Below are 26,870 nucleotides of genomic sequence, written 5' to 3'. Positions count from 1 at the left end.
GATAGCACATTGATTTTTGGAGCCCCAAGAAAATAAAATCTGTCACTGTTTCCACTTTTCCCCATCTGTCTGCCATGAAGTGATGGGACCTAATGTCATGATCTTGGTTTTTTGAATGTTAAGTTTTAAGCCAGCTTTTTCACTCTCCCCTTTCATCCTCATCAAGAGGCCCTTTAGTTCCTCTTCACTTTCTGCCATTAGAGTGTTAGCATCTGCGTATCTGAGATTGTTGGTATTTCTCCCAGTAATCTCGATTCCAGCTTGTGAGTCATCCATCCTGGCATTTCCCATGATATACTGTGTATATATGTGCTAAGTATCAGGAATAGATAATCAAATGAAGCAGTTAAAAAAAAAAACACCTTCTCTCTAAGAGCACAGGGTGTAATAAAGGAGAGATACATAAAAATGAATAAGTAAGCTATTAGTGAATGTTAGTAATAAGCGCTAAAGAGAAAAGTTAGCAGAGGAAGGCGAGAATGAGTGTTTGGCTGGGGCAGGCAGCGGGAGCAGGTAATTTTAACTGGGATGGCTGGGGAGGCCTCACTAAAAAGGGGACATTTGAACAAGACCTGAAGGAGATGAGGCAGCAAGCCACGTGGCTATCTGGGTCAAAAGCAATCCAAGCAGATACAGCATTTTCAAAGGTCCTGAGGGAGGAGCTTGCCTGATATTTCATGAAAAAAAAATGCCCAGGCCAGCCTGCCTGTAGCAGAGAGAGCGAAAAGGACAGAAATAGGTGCAGCAACTAAGGGACCCTGTATACCCTCTACTTGGCCAGACATGAGTCTAGAGGATTTAAGTAGAGAAGCTCTTACTTGGAACTCGGGCAACCTAGGTCTTAGTCTCAACTTTGCTACTAAGCAGCTCTAAAACCAAGTCATTGTAGTTATCCTTGACCTAAAATTACTTTGCTTCTAGTGAGTTTAGTTTCATTACCTATAAAAGGAGGAGTTTGTATTTCTGAATCTAGCATCTTTTTAGCTCTGTGATTCTAGCCAAACAAGTTTAAAACTAAATCAATGGAACTGTTAGCATTGGAAGAGCACGTTTCAACATCCTTGCTTGTCCATAGTTCCTCTGGACATATCTCTATGAGAGACAAGGAGGGCTTTACTCCCCACTTCCTATCCAATTTAATGTGGTGACCAATCAGAGGTATAGAAAACTCATTTACATCACTATGGGGGTCTTAAATCCTACATCCACTCCCTTTTCACATATGCTTGACAACCAGATCAAGCTGATTATGTGAAACACTTCAGTTTTATAATGATTGTTCCATTCTATTTAACTGAGCTCCTATGACATAAGCTGCCCCAGGAAAAGCTTAATGGAAGATAGAAGACAAGGATTTAAAACAGGTTCTCCATCCCTGGAGAATTGATGATCGTGTCAGGCAAGAGTTGTCTCATCTAAAACTAGACAAAATGTACTCATAGGATCCAGCTAAGTGGCAGTGCAAAATGGTAAACAGTAGGTGCCTAATGACAATATACATAGTGGGTGCTGCAGAGGTTTAGAGAGCAGGTGCTCTTGGCAGGCAGAGGACCTGAGGGCACCTCTGAAGGGTGTAGGGTGAGAGCCAGGTCTTGGAAGCCAGGTAGATTTTGATGGGTGAATATTACTGCCTCCAATTTATTGGCTCAATAAAGCAGGCATTACATGGTGGGTAAATAAATGTAAAGCAGGTTGGCAGTTTAATATTGTGCTCACAGGCCCAGGCAGTGGGTGACTTGGGTTTTCATGAACTGATCAAAAACATATTCCTACAGATTTCATGATATCTCTTTTTAGGACATTCTAGTGAGCCTGCCCCATCATAGCTACATAGGATGGATCTTGGGGGAAGGTACAGTCTAGACATAAGCCATTTTCAGAATCTTCTGGGACTCTCAAGATGTCTGCTGTTTTGCTAAATTTCCATCCCCTGGAATCCTTGGTAAGTCTGTGAGCACAGCATTTACCCAAAGAATGGTGAAGGAGGCTGATGGAGTCCCCAAATCACAGAGTCAGAGGGCACCTCCTTCCAGGAAGAAAGGACCACTGTCTTTCCTGTTGCTCTTCTGTACATCATTCTCTATCACAGCACAGATAAGGAATCTTTTACACTTGTTTGTTTAAAAGAACACACCAAACTCAAAGTTTCCCTTTACAAGGCTAGACATAATACCTTCCTCATCTGTGTCTCCAGTACCAAGACTAGCAGCATACAGGGGACGTCCAAATTTGAAAGCAATAGTGCATCAACTCAGTTTATCTTCATCTTTTCAGGGTAGGTTTTTGGGTTCCACAAAAGATTTGAAGAGGTCATGAACCCTCTACCCAGAGAAAAATGAACTTCTGCACACACTTACAGGATTTTGCAAACAATTTCTGGGGGCACATGGGCTGCACGTTGAGCCCTGCTCCAGGGGGTGTAGTAATCACTTAGTAATATCCTTTGCAGGTGATTCTGCAGCCTCAGCTTGAATGCTTCCGGGATGGGGAACCCAATCCCTCCCTGTTTGTGAGAGCATCGACAGTTAGAGGGCTTCCCTGTGGCTCTGATGCTAGAGTGTCTGCCTCCAATGCAGGAGACCCAGGTTCGATCCCTGGGTCGGGAAGATCCCCTGGAGAAGGAAATGGCAACCCACTCCAGTACTCTTGCCTGAAAAAATCCATGGACTGTTGCCTGAGGAGCCTGGTAGGTGATAGTCTGTGGAGTCACAAAGAGTCGGACACGACTGAGCGACTTCACTTTTCTTTATATTGCACAGCAGCCTTCCTTTCTGTAATGCCACCCTCATCCTAATTCTCCCCTGAGCAATGTTAAGCAGGCAAAGAGTTAGGAATTTGTATTACCGAGCTCTAATTCATCATCAAGTACATAACTGCTTTTCTCATGTTTGTAAACACTCATCCTAAGCCTCCGTGGTATTCCCTGGCCTCCGCTGTTCTTTGCTTTGACTGAGTTTGTGTCTCCTCACTATCCTGATTCTGTGTCTTTGGAAAAAGCCCAGCTAATCACCACCCCTATTAAAGTGTAGTACCCGAGTGTGGTCATGGAGACAGGCATTATTTCTCCCTTTGTTCCAGACAATGAGCCTTTACACTGCTTAAGACTGCCTTTGCTTTTTGGCAGCCACTTCACCTGATTGACCCATTAATGAGCCAAGAGTCATGCAATGCCCCCAAGTCTTTTCCAGGTGTGCTGTTGATAAGCCCTATCTCCCCACTGGGCACGTGTGCCGCTTGCTGTTCAGACCTAATTGCAGTGCCTTTACATTTATCTTTGTTAAATGCCATCCTATTAGATTTGGTCCTTGAGTCCAGCCTGCTGAGACCTTTTTGGATCCTGATTTTGTCATCCAACATATTCTCATTACTCTCAGACGATGTATTCACGTGCAGCAGAGAGTTACCATTTGGGGAGCCTGTCTCTGCCAGATACTATGCTTTACACAGCACACTGTTTCATCCTCCCTTCACCAACTCTGCTGAGTACACACTATCACCATTTTATTTTATTATTTTATTTTTATATTTATTTATTTTATTTATTAATTTGTACCAGGTCTTGGTTACAGCACGTGGAATCTTTAGTTGTGGCATGTGGAATCTAGTTCCTTGACCAGGGATCAAATCCAGGCCCCTGCATTGGGAATGCAAACTGTTAGCCCCTGGACCACCAGGAAGTCCCTATCCCCGTTTTATAGTGAAGCACTCTGTGACTCAGAAAGGTTAAGTCACTTGTCCAAGGATACGCAGCCAGTATGTAGGAGAGTCAGGATTTAACCCAGCTCTGTCTGACTCTAAAGGCCAGATACATAGCCGCCCTCCCTTGCTGCTTTCATTCAAGTCATTAATATTCTGCACAGAACAGGACAGGCCCACAGCCTTGTAGAAAAATACTGGAGACAAATTTTGGCTGAGGGTTGATTCATGTATCATTATTCCTTCCCAGGAATTGGGATGTGACTTCCCACAGTACCCACTCTATCCTAAGGAATACCAAGAAAGATTTTGTACACTGTCCGAAGGAGCAGTGCTTCTGCTTCTAGCACATGAGGAGACATATGCTGGTCCGAGTCCCCTTACCAAGCGGTGAATGACATGCATGCGTGGTGACTTCTTTTTGGTAGCTTCATGCTGACTTCTGTGAGTCCCAAATTCCTTTACGACTTGCTCTGAAATGGTCATTTAAATAACTAAGTCTAGAATATTGCTGAGTCTTTATCATTGGCATTTGGGGGTATACCTTCTTTCACCAGGCCTTTAAGAGCGTCAGTGAAATCTCTCTCAAATATCCCATATGACCTTCCTAATTGATTACAGATCAAATCTTCCATGAGTTTGTATAAAGCTTTGTTGAATCTGTGTTAAAGTCTTAGCCAGTATGACCTCTCAAATCACAGACTTCTATGTACACATGTGACTCTCAGGGCTGGTGCCCAATGAGAACTGTACATTTAGGCTGACAGTGGCAGCTTTTTTATTATAATCATTGCATAATAGATCCTTGTTGGATTTTACTTTCAAAAACCCTAATTAAGTCTCCTAACAGTTTCTTTTGTGGCTGTCTCCTTTGACCAGAGACCACTGAAGAATCCAGAGAAACGGTGGAGACCAAGCTTCTTTCAAAAATGGCTTAGAGAACAGCAGTTTTTTTAAAAAAAATAGGGACATGAAGAGAACAGGCACACACACCTTCTGTTTTGATTCTTGGCTTGAAAATCAAACCTCCACAGGTGAAAAATCTGAGCATCTGATAAGGGAGAGTTGCATCTCCCAGAATTCTGAAGTATGCCCTGTCCAAGGAGTTGTTTCCCTTTGGGGTGGTTCATTTAAACTTTTTCTCAGGGACCATCAGACTCAGGTATTAGATCTTCTAAGAATGCAGTTCTGTCTTCTCTATCTATCAGTGAGATTTCTCTATCTGTTTTCTCTCTGCTCTGAGATCTTCTGTCTTGACCAATATTTTATGCATGTATAAGAATTAGATCACCTATGATATTTATTTAATTATGTTTTTTCATGTTTTATGTTAGATATACTTTACACATACATATAAATTCTTACTGTGTAATTTTCACACTCATCAATCCACACTCATAATCATCTTTCTATTGTACATTCTAACAGACTTGGAATCATTCTAGGTTATTGTAGATAGGAAAATAGGAGGACTCTTGAGTTTGTTCCTTAAAATCTTTCTCCATCACAAAACCTCTTGCATAAAGGCTAAAGGCACAGAATTTATATTAATATCAAACTCCATTCCACACAAATTCATAGGTGGAAGGATGGAATAAATGGAAAGACCTTTGAAAGAACCAAAGCCAACCATCCCAATAGAGTGGTGAAAATTTTACAATCCAGAGATACTTGCCTAAATGACATGCTTATTGTCAGAGTATAAACTCTAGGTTCATACTGGCTGGCTGGGTTCTCTGGGAAGCAGACACTGAGGTGGAGCAAGGACTGAAAAATGTTTATTGGAGAGTTACATCTGTGATGGAAAAGGGGAAGGAAGCGCGATTGGGTAGAGAAGCCATCAAATGGTGAGGTACGCCTGTAAAAGAGGAGCTCTGAAACAAAGCCTGTTTGAGATGAGTCTTGTGTTGGGCAGAAATGGCCGACACGTGGACTGTGGCCATGCTTAGTCCCTGTCTGAGGTGGACATTGAAGACCCTAGCAGCCAGAGATGCCAGCTAGCACACTCCACCTGGCCAGGCGATGAGCCCTTTCTTGACAGAAGATGTAGTGGTGGGTTTCCATGTCTGCACACACCTGGGGTTCACTCTTGTAGCCTCCATACAAGTTCTAGAGAGACATGGCTTCAGTTACTTATTTATAATGTTGTTTAGTCACTAAGTTGTGTCCGACTATTTGCGACCCCATGGACTGTAGCCCGCCAGGCTCTTCTGTCTATGGGATTTTCCAGGCAAGAATACTAGAGTGGGTTGCCATTTCCTACTCCAGGGGATCTTCAGAGGATTTTTAATAGTAATGCTTATTTTATTCATTGTAAAGAAAGAGTATTATCTCAGTAGATACATTATAAATGCCATGGGAAAAAAATATATATATACCAAACGTTTTTTCATTAAAATATTTCACAACTGGTACTTGGGCATGCTGTTGGAAACGGCCTAAGGTGTCTCCAAAGTGGAGGTCAGTAAACTCATGACAACTCCTTGAATTTTCCATTAGTGAGTAGTTAGATGATGTAATAAATAAATTATTATTAAGCACTTGCAAATCCAGTGTTATGTAAATGCTAAATAATCATAATAATAGAGTAGTATGCTGATCTTGATAAACGGGTCGCCTACCATGTCATTTAAAATGGATGGCACAGCAAAGTCTGTGAAGATGAATGAGGTCCTTGTTCACGAAGCTCAATACCAGCGCGGTCTCTTCTGCTGGGCTGCTCTGGTCCCCACGTGCCCGCTGGCACTTGCCCTGCCCTGGTCTCTGCGGGACAATTAGAGGAGGAAAGGGATGCTGGCTGGCTCTAAGGCAGTCGTAAAAAGGCTCCAATGTAGGGATATTGAAAGCCTCCAGAGGTGAGTGCCTAGGCATTTGCATTTCTGAGAAGTTGGGACTAATCTATAATGCAGGTGTGGGAAGAGAACGAACTGAGTGGCTCGCATGACCCGGACACTGTGTTCAGGGCTCTGCATTTATTATTTCATTTATCCTCCAGGCCAGCACATTAAGGTAATAAAGCAGTGGAATAAAGCAGAAGGTATGACTGTTTTCTGTAGAGATGCAGAAAGCCTGACCCCAGTGGTATAGTGGTTTTCTTCATTTAACTGTATGATTTTGAGGGTACAAACGTAGCTTGTGTTTTTTAAACTCTTATATTGAGCATAACTGACATTCAATAAACTGAACATATTTGAAATACACGATTTGGTTATTTAACATATATGTGCATCATCACCATCACCACAATCAAGATGTTAAAGATACTCATCAGCCTCAAAAGTTTTCTTTTTGATTCATCCTTTCCACCACTCCTAACCTAATACCCTCCTCAAGCAACACTGGTCTGCTCTTGGTCACTCTGTAATTAGCTTGCATTTCTAGAGTTTTATATAAATGGAATCAGGTAATATATACTTTTTGTTGGTCTGGCTTCTTTCACTCAGCATAGTTATTTTGTGATTCATCCAAGTATTTGCTTTTCCTTTGTTTTACTTACAGAGATGTAAGGACTTTGAATAAATGCTATGTATTTTGTTTAATTTTAGCTTTGGACACAGTCCAGAGTTAATATTCTAGTTCCGTCGCTTACTATCTATGTGTCAAGTGGTAAGTTTCTTAACCTCTCTAAGGCTTAATTTTCTCATCTGTGAAACAGGTATAATAAAAGCTGCATTACAGAGTTGATGTGCAGTGCGCAAGTTAGATGAGATAACATAGGTAAACTGAATAGCACAGAATCCGTCCATGGTAAACAACTAGTTTTGCAATTAAAATTTTTAAATGATGAAACCTTTTTTTTTTTTTCATCAAAATCCCCTTTGATGTCCTTCTTTTCTCACTATCAAGTAATATAATAATAGCTGTCTTATATTGTGCCAAATGGAGTGGTAAATGCAACTCGTGAATTAGGTCTTTTAATTTTCACAAGAAGCCTAGGAAGTATGTGGAGACATTATTACCCCCAGTTAGAGATGAGGAAGGTGAGCTAGAGAGGTATGGTCATTGGTCATTCTCACAGACAGTAGGTGGTGGGTCAGAATTTGAACTGAGGCTGTCTGGCTCAACACCCTTCCATGATTCGGCTGCCTTTCCATATGCAGTAATGTCATCCACTGACACTAGGGCTCATGCTTCAGGGAAAAATAGATATGAAATCCATATCAGGAACTAAGTAAAAGTTAGAGAAATAACTATAAAATAAAAAAAAAATTATTGTTGAGACACCAGTTATTAAGAAATTCCAAATACTTCCAATGTATTATAGGCATATACTTGTAATTTGACATTATGAAGAATATTCCATACCTGATTCTATGTTTAACTGTGAGTAAGTCAAAGACAATGAATCTGTAAAGAAGTAATGAAGGCAGCTAGAGTGGATTCTGCCTTTCCTGCAAACACTGGAGAAACTGCTGAGTGTTCTAAGTCTGAGCTATAACTTTTAGAGCAAACCCAGAAGGTAGGCCTGTCAATGAGGTTGTATGGTCCCAGCTGAGCAGGCTGCACTCACAAGTTTAGGGACTGACTGTGAATTTAGAGTCCATTGGAATAGCTGTTACGGTAGAACAGAGAAACTCAACTACATCTTCAGTTGTCTTAAGTACAGTAATTGATATTCACTAAAGATTTGGAAATTTGGTGGAACAGAGTAAGGGAGATTTTAATTCAATTCACATCAACAAATACTGGTTAGTTGCTCGATATGCAGGGAATCTCTGCCTTTAAGAAATTTGTTTGAAGTAGGGGATGGAAGATGAAAAATACAAATAAAATAATTTCAGTGGCAAAAAAGACTTGAATGGGAGAGATATTTGGAAGGCAAAATCAATAAACTCATTTTCCACCAAGAAGACTGCATGAAGGAAAGGTTGGGTTTCTGGTTTGGAAACTGTGAGCCACTCGAAAAAACATAAAATTAAGACAAGCAGACTTTGCAAACTAGGTGATGAGGGCAATTTTGAGAATCTTAGATATGAGGTGCAATAGGTGATTCAGGTAGAAATCCTTAACAGGCGGTTGTGTTTCTGGATACTAAGCTCAGGGGTGAGGTCAGGGTTGAAGATAATGGCTTGTGAGGCTTCACCCTATGGGATGCAGTAGAACTGTGGAATGGATGAGATCTCCCAGGGGAGGGTGTGGAGTGAGAGAAAATGGTCAACACAGTTTTGGGGATGGTTAAAAATAGATTTGACCAAATACCAGACTTGTGGACACAGTGGGGGAAGGAAAGGGTAGGACGAATTGAGAGAGCAGCATTGAAACATAACATTACCAGTGTAAAACTAGATAGCCAGTGGAAATTTGCTGTGTGACTCAGGGAGCTCAAATCTGATGCTCTGTGACAACCTAGAGGGGTGGGGTAGGAGGAAGGTGGGAGGGAGGTTCAAGAACGAGGGGACATAGGTATACCTATGACTGATTCGTGTTAATATATGGCAGAGACCAAAACGATCCTGTAAGGCAATTATTCTCCAATTAAAAATAAATGAATTTTTAAAAATTATGGAACAAACAATACTATCCTATAGATCTTTCCTATTCCAAATTTTTTCAAATCCACTCATTTCAAGCAAGATGCCTTTTATATTCTGTGTGAATAGAGGCAAATTATAATTCAATGTATAATTCAGTGTATCTCATTGAAATGCAGCACTTTAAAGGAAAAAAGACCCCAGAGCAAACACAAAAGCCTGCTTTGGGTGTGGTCCTTCACCTACTAGTGAAGGCAGGTTGCGCTGGAAGACCTTGGGGTGAGGGATGGTGGGCAGAGATACAGGTGGTATAGAATAGCTCTTCTGTGAATACAGATCTGACATCAACAGTGTTGTCTTTCTGAACCCGTTTTCTCTTGTCAAGAGAGGAGGAAGTTGTCAAGGGTGGAGAAGATTAAGATACTAAACTGAAAAGTCAGCTTACATTTTATGAGATTTAGTTGTGCACTGACTTCCGCATACTGTGAACTATGCCTACCCATCTCCTCATACTTCTCTTTCTCTTTCATTCAGTTGACAAGTGCTAGGGCCACAGAGAGGAATTGTATTTTGTTCTTGCCCTGGAGGCACAGGCCACACTCATGGTAGTGTGCTAATTACCAAAATGTTTCCCATTGGCATAGTTCTTTATATGTGACAAGTAATCTCATCTTCATTATAGTGTTGCAGTTCTACAACATATATATGAAGGAAGTAGGGCAATGGTTATTATTATTCATCTTATATATGTGATATTTTAATATATACAACTTTAATATAAGCAACTAAACAACATGTTTAGTCGCTAAATCGTTGTTGTTTAGTTATTTAGTTGTTGTTTAGTCTCTAAGTCGTGCCCAACTTTTTTGCGGCCCCATGGACTGTAACCTGCCAGCCTCCTCTGTCAATGGGATTTTCCAGGCAAGAATACTGGAGTGGGTTGCCATTTCCTTCTCCAGAGATATGTGATGCATATGTCCTGCATATTATTATTATGCATGAGTAGCTGAGACACAGAGGTAAAGTGACTTGGGGAAGGTCAGTCAGTGGCTAAGATCCAAATCTTTTGGCCAAGTGTTCTTCCTGCTAAGGGGAATGTTTTTCCCTGGCTCTCTCATCCTGGGCACCTTGCCTTTGCAATTTCCAGATTGTCTTTTTTATCTTTCAGTTTACAAATCTGACAGGGCTTTAGGGAATACTGACTCAAGAATAACTTGCCTTTGCTGAAGTACTAAATCCCACAGGTGTAACGCAGACTTCGGAAGGGTTACTCTCCCTCTCACTGCTCCCTCAAATTCCCCACTGTTTGTCTGGAGGGAAGAATGCTTATCAGTTCTGGACATACCAGGGAGCAGCTAGCAAAACCAAATTAGCTCAAACTGGCTGCCATTCAGGTCAGCTAATTAAATTAGCTATTGTTGCATTACTGATAAGGACAGTTTGGAAAAGGAAAAAAGCTACTCATCCCAGCAGCCATAAGGCCAATGCCAAGAAAATGTGTTAATGGGAACATTCTGAAAGGAAACCCCTCTGACTAGCAGCGGTACCCAAGGTCTTTGGTGGACTATTCTCTTAGCCATCTGCTCTGAGTTCAGTGCTCCCAGCCCTCTCTGGCTCTGATCCTTGTGGGCACTGCCACTCTCAAGCTTTCTGGTACCCAGCCTCAGCCAAGGCAGCCCTTTTTTTTCCTACCATGGGTTCATCCTCCTGGGAGTCTGGAGAGAAATGGGAATTTTTCTGGAAGAAAACAGTTCACTTTTGTGTGCCAAAATCTAATCTTGCCATAGCTTAAAAGCCAGTTGATATTTGCAAGAGAAAGAAAGGCAAAGGGGGAAAGAGGGAAGAAATAAAAGAAGGAAGGGAAGGAGGAAGGAAGGGGGAGGAAGGAAGTAGCGAAGAAGGTCCTGAAAGACTACAGTTTTTATTTCCCAGCATCTGCCCCTTTAGCCCCAGCACTTCAATGAGACTTTCCCCTACATCGCACCCCCGCCCCCACCATCAGCTTTCTACCCTCGTCAACTCACCCACCAAGGTGTCCTGGATCTGTCTTTTTCTAAGACTAATTATCCAGGCCTCCTTAAGTTCTGTGAGCCAACTGATATCTTTCTAGTACTTTCCTTTTCTGCTTAAATTAACCAGTCTATTTCATGTAATCCAAATGATTTAAAGATTGTTTAGTCCAAAGCCTTCCTTAAGTGATTTTAAGGAAGAGAGATATTAAGTGATTTGCTCAGAATCACATAGACGACAATTAGAACAGGCCTAGAATCCAGGCCTCTAACTCCATGAGAATGTATCTAAATACAGAGCCTGCCGTGCCCCTCCTGAGAAAGTGAGGCAACTCCCAGAACTGCCTGAGAGTCCAAGAGGAGGGCCTGGAAAATTTTCAATGTTACCCTCACTTCATGACTCCCTCTTCTCTGTGTGTGTGTGTATCTGTGTGCACACACGTGCAAATTTTTTAAATTGAAGTAAAATTTGCATATCATACAATTAACTATTTAAAAGTGTACAATGCAGTGGTATTTAGCGTATTCAACAATGTTGTACAATAAGCATCTCTCATGAGTCTCAAAACATTTTCATCACCCTATAAAAACAACACATGCCCATTAAGTAATTACTTCCCATTCCTCCTACTTTCATCACCTGGTAACCTCTAGGTTATATATCATATAAAAAGAATCATATAATAGGTAAGATTTTATATCTGGTTTCTTTCACTCAGCATAATGTTTTCAAAGTTCACCTATGTCATAGCAAGTTATCAGCACCTGGCTCCTTTTCGTGGCTGAATAATATTCCATTGTACGGCCACGTCATGTTTTATGTATCTATTCATCTGTTAATGAGAATGTGAGTTGTTTCCACCTGTTGGTTACTATGATAATGTTACTATGAACATTCATGTGTGAATCAGTTTCTGAGGGAATGTATATTTATTTCTCTTGAAAGCATACAGAGAATGGAATTGCTGAGTTATCCTGTAATTCTATATTTAACTGTTGGAGAAACTGCCCAATTGTTTTCCACAGCACGTTGCTCCCAGAAATTTCTTTCTGACTGCACCTTTCGTAGACAATGAAGGAAATATTTACAACTGTAACAGGGACAGCTAAAGAGAGAATGACCTTCTTGGAGAAAAAAATGAGTGTGAATTTTGAGGCATCAGCATTATGAGTGGGTGTGAAGATCTAAGAGGAAGGGTGGTAATGCTCTTCATCATACAGAGAGATGAATTTGGAGTGCTCAGCATAGCAGAAAGGAAAAAGGGAGGAAAGGCAGAAAGAAGAAGAGGAAAGAGTAAGCCAGAAAAGTGGCAGAAATCTGAGTACTGGGTGATGGGTGATGTGATTCCTCCCAAACTTGGCTGTCTAGAATTATTCCGTAAAATTGAGCATACTCTCAATACTCTCTCTCTCTCTCTCTATATATATATATATATATGCATATAGATATAATGTTATATAATGTGTGTGTGTATATATATATATATATATATATATATATATATATATAGGTCATGATATGGAGAAGGCAATGGCACCCCACTCCAGTACTCCTGCCTGGAAAATCCCATGGACAGAGGAACCTGGTGGGCTGCAGTCCATGGGGTCACTGAGGGTCGGACATGACTGAGAGACTTCACTTTCACTTTTCACTTTCATGCATTGGAGAAGGAAATGGCAACCCACTCCAGTGTTCTTGCCTGGAGAATCCCAAGAACGGAGGAGCCTGGTGGGCTGCCGTCCATGGGGTCACACAGAGTCTGACATGACTGAAGCGACTTAGCAGCAGCAGGTCATGATAATGTTGTGAGTTGATAATTCTGAAAAGGGTTTAAATTTTACATTGGACATAACGTGGTATAAGACAGAAGCAAAGTTCAAAGAGTTCCTAAGAGGTAGAGAGGCACAGACACAAATAGTCTCGCCTCCTCTATGCCAGACCTCACTGCTCCTACCTTGAATTAGCAGAAATCTGGGGGAGCCAATGCCCATATTCAGGCTATGGAATTCCCTTAGCTGGCAAGAGGCAGGGAGGACTCCCTTTTCTTTTAATCTGATAGATTTTGTTTCAGATTTTTAAGTCATGAGATAATATCCTCCTTTAAGAAAACAAGTGAAATGGAAACCTAGTTTTGAGACTGTCTATGTGCCAGATTCTTAAATGTGAAATGTCTGTCTCACTATAAAATGTGAAAACGTCATTGTTGTCAGTTGCTCATTTGTGTCTGACTCTTTGCAACCCCATGGACTGCAGCATGTCAGACTTCTGTATCCTTCACCATCTTCTGGAGCTTGCTCAAACTCTTGTCCATTGAGTCGCTGATGCCATCCAATCATCTCATTCTCTGTTGTCCCCTTTTCCTGCTACCTTTAATCTTTCCCAGCATTAAGGTCTTTTCCAATGAGTCCAGTTCAATTCAGTTCAGTCGCTCAGTCATGTCCGACTCTTTGTGACCCCATGGACTGCAGCACACCAGGCTTCCCTGTTTGTCACCAACTCCAGAGCTTGCTCAAACTCATGTCCATCAAGTCAGTGATGCCATCCAACCATCTCATCCTCTGTCATCCTCTTCTCCTCCTGCCTTCAATCTTTCGCGGCATCAGGGTCTTTTCAGATGAGTCAGTTCTACACATCAGATGGCCAAAGGATTGGAGCTTCAGCTTTAGCATCAGTCCTTCCAATGAACATTCAGGACTGATCTCCTTTAAGATGGACTGGTTTGATTTCCTTGCTGTCTAAGGGATTTCAAGAGTCTTCTCCAGCATCATAGCTTAAAAGCATCAATTCTTTAGTGCTCAGCCATCTTTATGGTCCAACCCTCACATCCATACATGACTACTGGAAAAACCATGGCTTTGACTAGACAGACCTTTGTTGACAAAGTAATGTCTCTTCTTTTTAATACACTGTCTAGATTTGTCACTAATTCTTCCAAGAAGCAAGCATCTTTTAATTTCATGGCTGCAGTCACCATCTGCAGTGATTTTGGAGCCCAAGAAAATAAAGTCTCTCACTGTTTCCATTGTTTCCCCATCTATTTGCCATGAAGTGATGGGACTGGATGCCTTGATCTTCATTTTTTGAATGTTGAGTTTTAAGCCAGCTTTTTCATTCTCTTTCACTTTCATCAAGAGGATCTTTAGTTCCTCTTCACTTTGTGCCATAAGGGAGGTGTCATCTGCATATCTGAGCAAGTTTATTCTTAGGCCCTTAGTACCAATGGATTGAGTCCTTTCTGCTCAACTAGTGAATATTATAATTGAGAAAAGCAGTAATATCAAGGAGAGGAACCACTATACTTACTTCATAGGGCAGACTGTAATTATAGTTGGAAAAATATGATATAAGCTGTGCTCCACTGTGATACCATATGTACTTACTTTCAATTTGAAAGTATTTTCTCTAAGCCTCAGTTTCTTCATTTTCAGACAGGAAAGTTTAACTCTTTTCTCCATTAAACTCCAACATTCTAAGCTACTTGTGGAATTATAGAAGCTAGTGAAATAAATGGGAAATTATAAAAGTTAGTGAATTGGGCATAATTTGCTGAAATAATTGAAAGAAAAAAATCTTCCAACTCTTTAAGATAAAAATACAAGAAAAAGCTTTGCTATAGAAGGTAATCCAAGTGACTTTAGTCCAAAAAGTCAAACTCTACATCACTGCTCATTTTGAGGGGTACTAGTGGAAATTGTGGAGAAGGCGTACTCTTGCCTAGAAAATTCCATGGACGGAGGAGCATGGTAGGCTGCAGCCCATTGGGGTCGCTATGAGTCGGACACGACTGAGTGACTTCACTTTCACACATTGGAGAAGGAAATGGCAACCCACTCCAGTGTTCTTGCCTGGAGAATCCCAGGGACAGAGGGCCCTGGTGGGCTGCCGTCTATGGAGTCGCACAGAGTTGGACACGACTGAAGCAACTTAGCAGCAGCAGCAGCAGGGAAATTGAGGCCAGTACTATTTGGGTATAGAGTGCTAATTCCATAAGAACCAGTTCCACCTAAAGGATGTCACTGAGAACATATTAGTGCTTCTGATTCAGAAGTCTGTCTTCCAAAAGTGTCAATTCAATAAACTGTACTCATGGGACTTCGATGGAAAGAAGTAACCTAGTCCTGGGCAAATGGGTACTTTCACAGCATCCAGTGAAGTGAATATAATTATTGGTTTATATCTTCCTTTTATATTATAAAACACCAATAATATAATATCATTACAAAATATGTAAAACTGGGGACATTTCTTCATAATCCTATCACCTTAACAATAGTACTGATTTTCCTTATTTTCTTTTAGTATTTGTTCCTGTGTCTGTGTATGATGAATGTCTTGACAATTTATTGATAGATTGATCTATTTTTTAAAGTTTGTCAAGCTGAACTTGGCCAGTATGTAGAGTATGATTCTTTCCCTAACTTTGTTGTAGCTTCTCTTTCTTTCCTCTTGAGCCCACAGTCCCATAATGGAAACTTTGACACCGTGTCCCCATTCTGTAGTGATTGAGGGTGAAGCATCATGTCTGTGGGGACTTCTCAATGATCTAGAGAAAAGTACAAGTTAATATTATGAGCTTCCCTGGTGGCTCAGTGGTAAAGAAACTGCCCGCCAATGCAGGAGACCTGGGTTTGATCCCTGGGTTTGGAAGATCCCCTGGAGAAGGAAATGGCAACCCACTCTAGTATCCTTGCTTGGGAAATCTCATGGACAGAGGAGCCTGGTGGGCTACAGTCTATGGGGTCACAAGAGTCATTATTAACTTTTGAAAAAAAATTATTTTTTCTCTAAAAAAATCTGTTTGTCTTAAGGCTGGGTTCTATGTACAATCACTAAAAGAAAAGACAATTCTATAATGATTTCTTTCAAACTTTACTGACCCTTCATAATAGGGTCAGGGGAAACTGTCTTTTATCAATCCTTTTTAAATGGAGCCATAAAAATGAGGTGCAAAGGAAAACCACTGGGATCAAGTTAAAAGCCTGTCCATATAATTCTCAGGTTAGTAATTTATTATATTTAGCAAGTTATTTAATATTATTGGGATTAGTTGCTTCATCTATAAATTGAGGGTAATTTACAGGGTTCTTATGAGGACCGAAAAAGCTAATGTAGGGAGAAAGGCAACACAAATGATTTACTTTTTCTTTCTTAAAGGAATTACAGATGGGTTACTCCATTGAACTATTCCTAATATTTATCACAGAGAATTTTTATTCACATTACATGAATGAAAAAGTAACTTCAATTTTGGATGGCTGATGAGCCATTTCCTGTATCATCTAGGTCCAGGCCTTTTTCTTCTCCTCCTATTTTCAGCTGGTTAGCTGCTTATTGAGCTCTTGCCAGAGGGTGGACAAAAGAAGTAAAAACTGAAATCGGTCAATTTGACTCTTTGATAGTGGTCCTGATGAAAGATGTGTGGGTAGAGGGTGTTAAAGTTGTGAGTTAAACTGGAATTCTGCTTCTTACCAGGATATTGCAAGAACCTTCTGATGGTTGGGATGGCCTGCTGATGGCAGTACTCCTCTTCTCCTGACTGAAGACACGCCTTCCTCTAACTGGACAGTGGTCCATCTTCCAGAATGACACATACTGACTTTTGAAGAAGTCAGACGATACCTCCTGGCCAGTCACATCAGTCAGAACAACTGTGGTGAGCAGTGGGCTGACACATGTTGCAACCAGAGGACTGTTGCAACCACAGAGTCCCAAAGCAATAATCACTCTTCCTTCTCTTCCCCACTAACCCAGTGATCAAATCATCACTTGTAAGCATTCACTATGTACCGCCATATAAGACAAAATATGGTGAGCACTTACATATAGAAGACAACCTCTCAACCCTCAATAAAACTGTAATACATTAAGAAAGCAAGAGTTGTGCATGTAGAAATACAACTAATTACGTAGGGGAGAAGGAAGAAGGGGAGAAGATAATGAACACATTAGAGCATCCCCTCTATCCCAGTCAGTCTGCTAAGTGCTGTGCACATTTTATCTAATCCTTACCACATCCCTGAGGCACAGTTCTATCCTTGTTCCGTGGATGATGATACTGGGAGGTCAGAGGTGTTTAATAACTTGCCCAAGATCACATAGTGAGAAAAGTGTGCAACCCGCTTTCAAGTTTAGAAGGATCTAACTTTATGCTCTGTTACTCACTGCCACTGAAAGAGTCAAAGTTGGAGGCATCATTTACATCATCAAGCCAAGACTCTTTAAAATATCTCTCATTAAATATGTTGCTAAAGGTTTACAAGTCTGTTCAGTGGTTTGGGAAAGATTTCTAGCCAGAGAATAAATGTCTGGATTCTGGAGGCAGGGATGGTGTGGCAGAAATGACAGCCCTCTGGTCTCAACTCTGCCATCATCTACAAGTGTGGCAAGTCACCTCCATATAAGGGGTTCTGCTCCAAGAGCACGTTTATAAGTCCAATTTGTTTGTTGAGCCCTACAAAGTTCGCTTAGGTATCCAACTAACACAGTTGGCTCTATAGTGCTATACTGTAATAGGTGTATAAAACTTTCCACACAAATAATACATGAAAAACAAACACAAAAAATAAAGAAAGCATTTAAAATCTTACAGTGCAGTACCTTGAACAGTAGTACAGCAGTAGGGTACAACAGCTGGCATCTAGGGGCTGACGTTGAGTGAACAGGAGAGAAGAGTTGCTGACTGGAGGAGGGAGAGGGCGTGGGAGGTGGTAGAAGGGTCATCAGCAGTAGGAGATGGAGGGCGAGCTGCAGTGGCGCTCACGTCTGACGTTCGTGGACCAGTCTACGTTCAGGTCCTGTACCTCCGAAACATAACAGCGCCTCCTCAGATAGAGCTAACTTACATGACTGGACATGCGAACGCATGTTTGCAACTTTGAAAGCTCACACTTTCAAGCTTTGACGTGCAGGGCACTTACTGTGTTCATCTGGGCAAGTTCCTTCCCTCTTGTAGGCTTTTGTAATGTAGAGCGTTTCACTTACACTCCATCACTGGACAGTTATATTATGTACCAGGCCTCATGTCAAGTAGCCTTGAGTTTAAATTCTGGCTCCATCCTCAAGCAGTGGCTCTTTAGCAAGTCATTTAACCATCTGTAAAATGGAGATAATAATACCTACCTCAGGGTCTCTGCCCTTTATTGTTCATTCTCCTTGGAATGGTCTTACCCAGTTATCCACAAAAGGTCACTCTGTTACCTACTCCAGGTCTTTATTCAACTTACTTTTTTAGTGAGACTTTCCTTGAACATGATCTCTGAATTGCAAACCATCCAGCATTTCCTGTCTTCTACCCTCATTTTATTATACTCCTTAGCACTCAACTCCTAACTTACTATATACAGCATTTAATTATCTTATTTATTGCTTGTTTCCCCACCTCTAGAATGTAAGCTCTATAAGGGCAGGGGTTTTTGTATTCTTTACTGCTGTATCTCCAGTTTCTAGAGTGATTTAGGTGCTTAATAAATATTTGTTGCATAAATGACTGGTTGTTGTGAAAATGATGTGAGTAAACTGCTTTGCACAGGCTTGGCGCATAGTAGACACTGCATGCATGTTGTCTGTTTAATACGCAGTTTCATTATTATGTTCCCAAGCCATAGTGGGTCAAGTATTTTCTGTTTCTCCTCCAGGGAACCTAAAATGAGCATTCTGATTTTCCTGAAGAATGTGAAAGTTTGGCTCTGTTGAAATTAACCTGGAAGCAAGGGGCAACCCTTTCCAGTATTCTTGCCTGGAGAATCCCATGGACGGAGGAGCCTGGTAGGCTGCAGTCCATGGAGTCGCAAAGAGTCAGACATGACTGAGCGACTTCACTCACTCACTCAAAGGGAATTGGTCATTGTGAGGGAAATAAGGGAGAGGATTTGCATAGAAGATACTTCCAAATACCTAAAGGAGTGGCCATGTGGCTAGAAATTCTGGGATTGCTGCTGGAAATTCTGCTGCATGAGAAAGGATTTCCAGAAAACTGGATGTCTAATGATGATATAAACTGACTCAGGAGATAGTGAATTGCTCATGCCTAAAGATCTCCTAGAGTCTGGATAAGCATATTTCATTGACCCTACATTTAATTATCATAATGAGTGACGAGCTTGGAATACAGCCAGGTTTGTCACACTCTTAGAGAGCCATGGAGATGTCAAGTAAAGCATGGCATTTCTAGGGGCAAGACAGATGGACAACCAACAAAAGCATTGCTTACTCTATAGTCAAAGAAACCAAGGATACATAATCAGGAGACTGGGGACAGGCAAACCAATTAAAAGTCAAGGTCCATTATCTAGCTTCCAGATATGAATCAGTTTTCAGATCCAGAACCCACTGGCAGAATGTGCCCGGTAGAAAGACCCTATAAATATAGTATGTGTCTAGCATAATGATTTTCCCCTTCCACCCCCCAAAGATCCCTGGCATTTACTCAGATATAGTGGGGAAGAGGACTACCTAGGCATTTTGAAGACTGTTTGACAGAAGTTCCAAATTGACATTGATGTCTGGGGCCCAGATAATTGCCATGGTTCGTCGTTAGGGGAACAGTTCTAAGTCTGTCTCAGTGAGCTCACCAGGTCCAGGGACTCACACTTGCTAATTTCCTCAGTTCCTGAACGTTGGAATAATTAGAGTGTATATACTTGGTAGCTGATGGAAACCTCACAAGTTTCCTTGGGCCGTAGGGTAAGAGCTCTTGTGATGAAGATTTCAGGTGCAAGCTTCTGAAACAATTCCTTTTCCATGGCTACTGGTTCAGAAGCCTGGGTGAGGAAAGATTTCAAGATCAGCGACAAAGAGATCCCCTGGGGAGGACACATTAGGGATATGGACTTATGGGAATGAGTGCAAAGGATGAATATCTTTGCATCTCTTATTTAATGCCCCAGACACCATCCCTCACAGCATAGGCACTGAGCAACTATTAATACATAGAATGATTGAGTCTGATTTTCTCAGTGGTAACCTCGATGCCAGCACAATGGACGCATAATGGAATGTTCATGGTGGCAGGAAGCAGGCATGTCTTTCCCACGCACCAAGACTAATATAGCTATTGCAATTGCAAGTGTCCATCCACCAGGCAGACCAAACTGAGCTCCTCCCCCACCAAGATGGCACCAGTCCAAGAAGACAGAGCAGCCACTTGGCCGCAACTTGACATCATGGGATCCCTTCTGCTCGGTAAGAGGCAATAATTTATCTTGATTAGAATCAACAGATATTTCACATTTTAATTTGTCTTTCCTCCCTTCAAGACCTCAGCTGGTACCACTGTTTGGGGCTTCTAAAGTGTATGATCCACTGACACAAGAGTCTACATAATATCCCGTCATACCAAGGAACCCTCTATTTCAAAGGAGGGACGGCAGTGAACACATGACCATGAGTTTCACTTTCTCTGTGATATGCTGTAACGTTCAGATGCTGCTAGTATGTAGGAGTGTAAGAGTGATAAAATGGATATCTCAAGACAGCACCAGCTTGGAGATGATACCTTGAAATGATAGGGCTCTATCTTTCAGAACATACTGTACATCTTTAATCAATGACCATTCTGTGGTGCTGTGCCCCTGATATGTGAAAGTAGCTCCATCGTGTCTGACTCTTTGCGACCCCATGGACTGTAGCCCATCAGGCTCCTCTGTCCATGGGACTCTCTACGCAAGAATACTAGAGTGGATTGCCCTTCTCTCCTCCAGATATTATTGCCCCTACCATGTGCCGTGCTGTGCTTAGTCTCTCAGTCGTGCCTGACTCTTTGCGACCCCATGAACTCTGTCCATGCGGATTCTGTGTCCATGGGGCTCCTCTGTCCCTAAGGATTCTCCAGGCAAGAGTACTGGAGTGGATGCATGAATCTGAGACCCCAAAGAGCAGAAGTCAAAGTGAGCCTACTTCCATCATTTCCAGTGACTCAAGAGATTTGTGCATCCCATTCCCATATCTCTAGTCCCTGTGGGTTGGAAGTCTAACTCCCAATAAAAGAATGCTTTCTTCAGGCGGATAGTGAGTCCCATTGAGCTATATAAGGTGCAACTGCTGTCTTGATATTTTAGGCTCTTGGTGACAAAAGACCAAACAGCAAGAAAAGAAAGCAGAGGTAATGGACTCTGGTTAGGTGGTAGTGCTACTGTTACCAATTGGAACCGGGAAGAATGCATTTGGCATCCAGGTGAGTGTGGCCATCGTGCCCTTCTCAAACATGATATACACATACCTATGCATATATGTGTGTAAGTGTGCATACACACACACATACCTGCACATGGTATGTCGCCTCTTGGTTCTGTTTCCCTGGAGCACCCTGACTGATGCAGTGCTCTACGCAATGCCTGACAGGTCAACCACAGCTTGGGGTATCTGTGATACAGTATACATTTTTTGTCACTTATTGCAAACCTGCCCAAAGCCACTTTTAGGCACATCCACCCCAGGGAGATGGGTTTTCTGCTGCAGTCCAGCCCTGGCAGGTCCTGGCAGAGCTCTCCATGCTCTGAAAGAGGACTTCCCTGTTGGCCTTTTCCTGCTCTTTTTACGGGGACTGTCATTCCTTCCAGTATGAGGTGTCCCCACTGGCAGAGAGGTGATCAAGCACAGAGCAGCTCCTATCAAATTTCATTTTGCATCTTTGGCAGACTTCCTATGCAGACCTGCAGTAATTTATCAGTCAGTTCTTTCTAGGAAAAGAGGTGGGAACTTGAGATGGGAGCAGGGACCATGGTTTGCGCATTTGAACTCTCATCTGTTTTATTATTTAATTGCATTGCTGTGCAGACCCTCTTAGAATGCCATTTTAATGGTGATGGCTCCTACAGAAACTATCTCTGGGGTCCAGAAAAAGGCAACAAAACTCACCAACTTTCGACTTTCGTTTGAAAGCTGGTTCACCTGGGTGAATAATAAAAATGGTGTGACCCTGACACACAACCTGTCTCTTGCCCTCCTTGGATGTTCATTGAGTATTTACCTTAAAAGGACAGAGGGGAAACCAGATGCTGGCACCTATGAAATATTCTCCAGTTCTGTTATCTATGTCAAGCCTCCACCACTGCCCTCTCCCAGCTTCCACTCATGCAGCTCTGAGCCAAGTTTTGGAATCTGGAGAGCTGCATGCAGCTTCTTCAGGTTGGTTAGTGGTGAGGCTGTGAGCTGTGCTCAGTTCAGTCTTCCTTTGATAGCGAGAGCTTCTAAAGCATCCTGATCTTCAGCTGCACTTTGGTTTTTGAAGATGACCTTCAGAACATTATCTCATAACATGCTGATGCTTGGGGACCTCCAGCAGGCTGCATCCTGACTGCCTTCACTCCTCCCTGATGGGAAATATGAACATGTACACACAAAAACTCTCACTCACAGGCTTTCTCCTATGATGGCCAGCTTCCAGAACCTCTCAAGGCTGACAAGAGTAACCCTAAATATGCTCTTCATGGAAGGTGCTGGACTTGAGCTGGATTTTGTGACATCAGGGCAATGAGGTCTGGAGACAGAATGAAGTCCCACAGTTAGGCAAAGGCAGGTGCCACCCATGCACCTGCATCCAGCCCACAACTGGATGCATTGAACCTATAGTGCTTTAAAGTCATTCGTTGAGCTTTTGAAATGTGTCTCCTGCCTAAGCTGTTCCTGGCCTCATATGCCTGACGTGTAAATCCTTCTTCATGAAAGATCAAGTGAGCATCAGTCAGTGGCCACTGCCCTTAGACAAATGGAAGCTCCTTGATCCTGGTAGGTTTCAGGTGGATGAGCCCTAAAGGTGGGAGGATGGTGGATGGAGAAGTGAAGATATCCCAGAGCCTCATCCTTCACACACATGCAAGAGCACTGCACACACACACTTTGCCCACCTTCTTCCCCCGCATTCTCCTGAGATTTGACATTCTTGAGAGCATCAAAGTGTACAGGAGAGATGGAATAGGACTTAGCAGTCCTGATACAAACAGTGAGCTCAAAGCCAGTGTGTGGTCTGGACTGAAATATTTTGTGATTTAATTTTTCAGGTCCGGCTATTTATCTCCTGACCCTGCCCTCAGCTTCCTACAGTGAGAACACTGGCACTTCAACAACGTGAGAGTGTTTACTGCTTTTATTTGTGTGCGAGTTAAGGTCAGGAAAAGACCATGGATGAAAGGGGCTATATAGAAAGCAAACTATGCTTACCAAAGGAGATAGAGGGGAAGGGGAATTAGGAGTTTGGAATTAATATATACACACTACTATATATAAAATATGTAAACAAAAAGACCTACCATATAGCGCAAGGAACTAGACTTAATATCTTATAATAACCTATAACCAAAAATCTGAAAAAGAATATATATATATATATATATATATATATATATATATGAGACTGGAAGGTTACAGTCCATAGGGTCACAAAAAGTCAGACATGACTGAGCAACTAAGCACAGCGTATACATATTATATATATGTGTGTGTGTGTGTGTGTGTGCACACTTATATATATATATGCACGTGTGCTGTTGCTTCAGTCGTGTCCAATTCTGTGCAACCCTATGGACTGTACCTGCCAGACTCCTCTGTCCTTGGGATTCTCCAGGCAAGAATACCAGAGTGGACTGCCGTGCCCTCCTCAGGGGAACTTTCCGACCCAGGGATCAAACTTGCGTCTTCTACAATGCAGGCGAATTCTTTACTGCTGAGCCATCGCCGAAGCCTATATATATAACTGGAATCACTTTGCTGTACACTTGAAAGTAATATAACATTGTAAATCAACTATACTTCCATAAAAAGTAGATATAAGTAAATAAACATAAAAAAGAAAGAGAGGCTGATGATTTGCTGGCATTCACCCCGAATCTGATCTGGGGTTCTCTGGTGGCTCAGCTGGTAAAGAATCTGTGCATGATGTGGGAGACTTGGGTTTGATCCCTGGGTTGGGACGATCCCCTAGAGAAGGGAACAGCTACCCTTTCCAGTATTTTGGCCTGGAGAATTCCATGGACTATGCAGCCCATGGGGTCACAAAGAGTTGGACACAACTGAGCAACTTTCATTTCACCCCATGTCTGATCTACCCTGAGATTTATGAGATACTTTCTCTTTGAGAGTATCTCTTGGAGAAATCATCTCCTCTCTGAGGTGTATGCTGTGTGGCTCTGTTGGGAGGCTTGGGCTGCTTTCCTGGAATCAGGGTGCTGGAAGGGATCTCAAAGCTTATTTCATCTACTTCCCTTCTTTAACAGATGACGAAATTGACAAATCTTTTCATCTGTGCTTTGAACTCATGGTTTCACTTAATCCTCCCAGTGACCCTCTAAAATGGGCACTATGACTCCAAACTATGGGACAAGAAGCTAAGTACCAGAGAAATGAGAAATCTTGCCCACAAACATTGTTAGCAGTGCGGTGAGGGATTGACCCCAGGTACCTTGATTCTCAGTCTAAGGTCTTTCCACCTTAATTAGGGGTTACTAAATGTTAGTCTAAGGACCCATGCTGAGGCTTGATAATATTTTCATTCATCTGTGACAAAATATGAAACACATACATATGTCCACACATGCTTGCCAACTTCCTTTCTTGGGAAAGCCTATTTTTATGATGAGATGATGTCTTTCTTACATTTTTCATACAGTCTTCTTCTTTATAAGATTACAGTGATAATAGCTGGAGATGGTTTATATATTTTCCTGGCAGTATAAAACACTGGCAATTGCATGACAGTCCTCAATGTTACTAAAAATCAAAAATCCCCAAATCCGGGAATACAGTATTCTACTATGCCATTCATTTTCTTGGCAAAAGTGAGCAGGGGTTTTCTACAAGCATTTGACTCATCATCTCGTCAAGCAACCATCATCATTCTATACCTCAGCACCATGGGGGTAAGACCCTCTTCTCAAGGAGCTGAAAACTCCTGCATTCTGAGGCTCGTGCATTCTGAGGAACAAGAAAAGTCCCAGGGATGCCATAAGATATCTGTGAGGAAGGGGAGGATTTTAGCTCTCACTGAATCTTGAGGGCTTAGGAAGTAGACAGGCTGGTCTGACCCTGAATTTGGTCTTTCCTTCCCATTTCCGGGGCCAGATGGGAGAGACGATGCAATGCGTCGTCTGCCTGGCACTGCTCTCCTTGCCCCAGGTGGGGAAGTGTAGTAGTAAGAAGGAAGGATGCTCTGCAGTGCACCACGCTGGATGCCAGGGCCATTACTTAATAGGGGTGTGATCTTGAGCAAGTTTCTTTTTGAGCTTTACAGAGTAGTTGTGACAATAAAATTATATAGCTTAGACAAACACCTAATTCAGGAATCGTCCATATCAAAATGTCCGGTTAGTGTTCCTCTCTGTCTCCTTCCGCTCACATCGCCTTCCCGCTTTGCCTCTAGGGGCTGTCCTAGGCAAAACTATAAACTATCGTGTCCTCGGTGACCTCGTGTCTACACTCATGCACCTTTGGGTCCTTCCAGCCGGGGAGATTGCTTTTTGATATCCAAAGTCACACTGAGTGCTTCAGAGTTTATGGTGAAAGGTGCTTAAGCAAGGGAAAAGAATTCTGGCAGTGGTATTCCAGCCTCCCTGACACCCAGCTGTTGGGTCCCAGCTGCCCCCGTGCAGGCAGGAGGCAGGTGCCGGCGCCAGGCTTGGGCCGGGCACCACAGCCTCTGCTGTCATTACCCATCTTCCCCTTGCTCTGTGCGCTTGGAGTCACAGCTGACACCTGGGATGTCACATTCTGACATACGAGGCTATGGGGGTCAAGTGGGGCAGGGGTGGGGGGGAACACTTGGCTTTCACAGCCAGGTACATGTCAAACCAAATTCCACTCATGATTGGGTGTCAAGCTTGGACTGAGAACTGATTTGGATCAGAGCGATCTGCTGAAGTCAAATGACAACGTTTGTCTGTCTGGGGCTTATTGGACAGGACATGCTCCCCGGCAGGTCCCAGGGACAGAGGCTTCAGCGGCAAAGCTGGGTGGAAGGCAAGTGGCGGTGCTTGATCCTCCGCCTTGTCTTCAAATTTGTCGCAGCTTGTGTTTGCTGACATTTGAGCAGATCGTACTCATGCAAATGGGCTATTTTGCTTTATTTTGAGTCTCCTACATGCATGAAGACTACTAACTGTCACAAAGGTTTCTTTCCACAGTGGTGGCTAACATCACGGTCACTCACCCAGTAGCAAGGGAGAGGCCTGGCAGGCGAGGAAGAGTGTTTAATATTGATGTGAGTCCTGAATAAATGAGGATTCGTAAGATACTGTTGCTGCTGCTGCTGCTGCTAAGTCTCTTCAGTTGTGTCCGACTCTGTGTGACCCCATAGATGGCAGCCTACCAGGCTACCCCAGTCCCTGGGATTCTCCAGGCAAGAACACTGGAGTGGGTTGCCATTTCCTTCTCCAATGCATGAAAGTGAAAAGTGAAAGTGAAGTCACTCAGTCATGTCCTGACTCTTTGCGACCCCATGGACTGCAGCCTACCAGGCTCCTGCGTCCATGGGATTTTCCAGGCAAGAGTACTGGAGTGGGTTGCCATCGCCTTCTCCGAAGACACTGTTAGATGGTGTTCAAAGCATAGGCTTTGAACTCAGACAGAACTGAGCCTGAATCTTTGCACTGATCCTTATTATTAATAGCTGCATGACCCTGGGAAATTTGAAACTCCCTGGGCCTCAGTTTTTACATCCATAAAATGGTGACCTAACAATATATACTACATGGGAATATCTTGAGG

General features: G+C 42.4%; 1 protein-coding gene across 2 annotated transcripts in view; it reads left to right on the top strand.

Moving 5' to 3' along the window:
- PBX1 (PBX homeobox 1) overlaps positions 1-18,663 on the top strand; it is a 338,015-nt gene extending 319,352 nt beyond the window's left edge. For both annotated transcript variants that reach the window (XM_006077418.4, XM_006077421.4), the window contains one exon: positions 16,650-18,663. In XM_006077418.4, the coding sequence (XP_006077480.1) occupies positions 16,650-16,670 (21 nt within the window). In that variant the 3' untranslated portion in view covers positions 16,671-18,663. The remainder of the gene's footprint in view (positions 1-16,649) is intronic.
- The last annotated feature ends 8,207 nt before the right edge of the window (positions 18,664-26,870 follow it).

Source organism: Bubalus bubalis, chromosome 6, assembly GCF_019923935.1.
Source record: "Bubalus bubalis isolate 160015118507 breed Murrah chromosome 6, NDDB_SH_1, whole genome shotgun sequence".
Classification (NCBI taxonomy): Eukaryota; Metazoa; Chordata; class Mammalia; order Artiodactyla; family Bovidae; genus Bubalus; species Bubalus bubalis.
The sequence above is the reverse complement of the archived record's forward strand: the minus strand, read 5'-3'. Positions and strand labels throughout refer to the sequence as shown.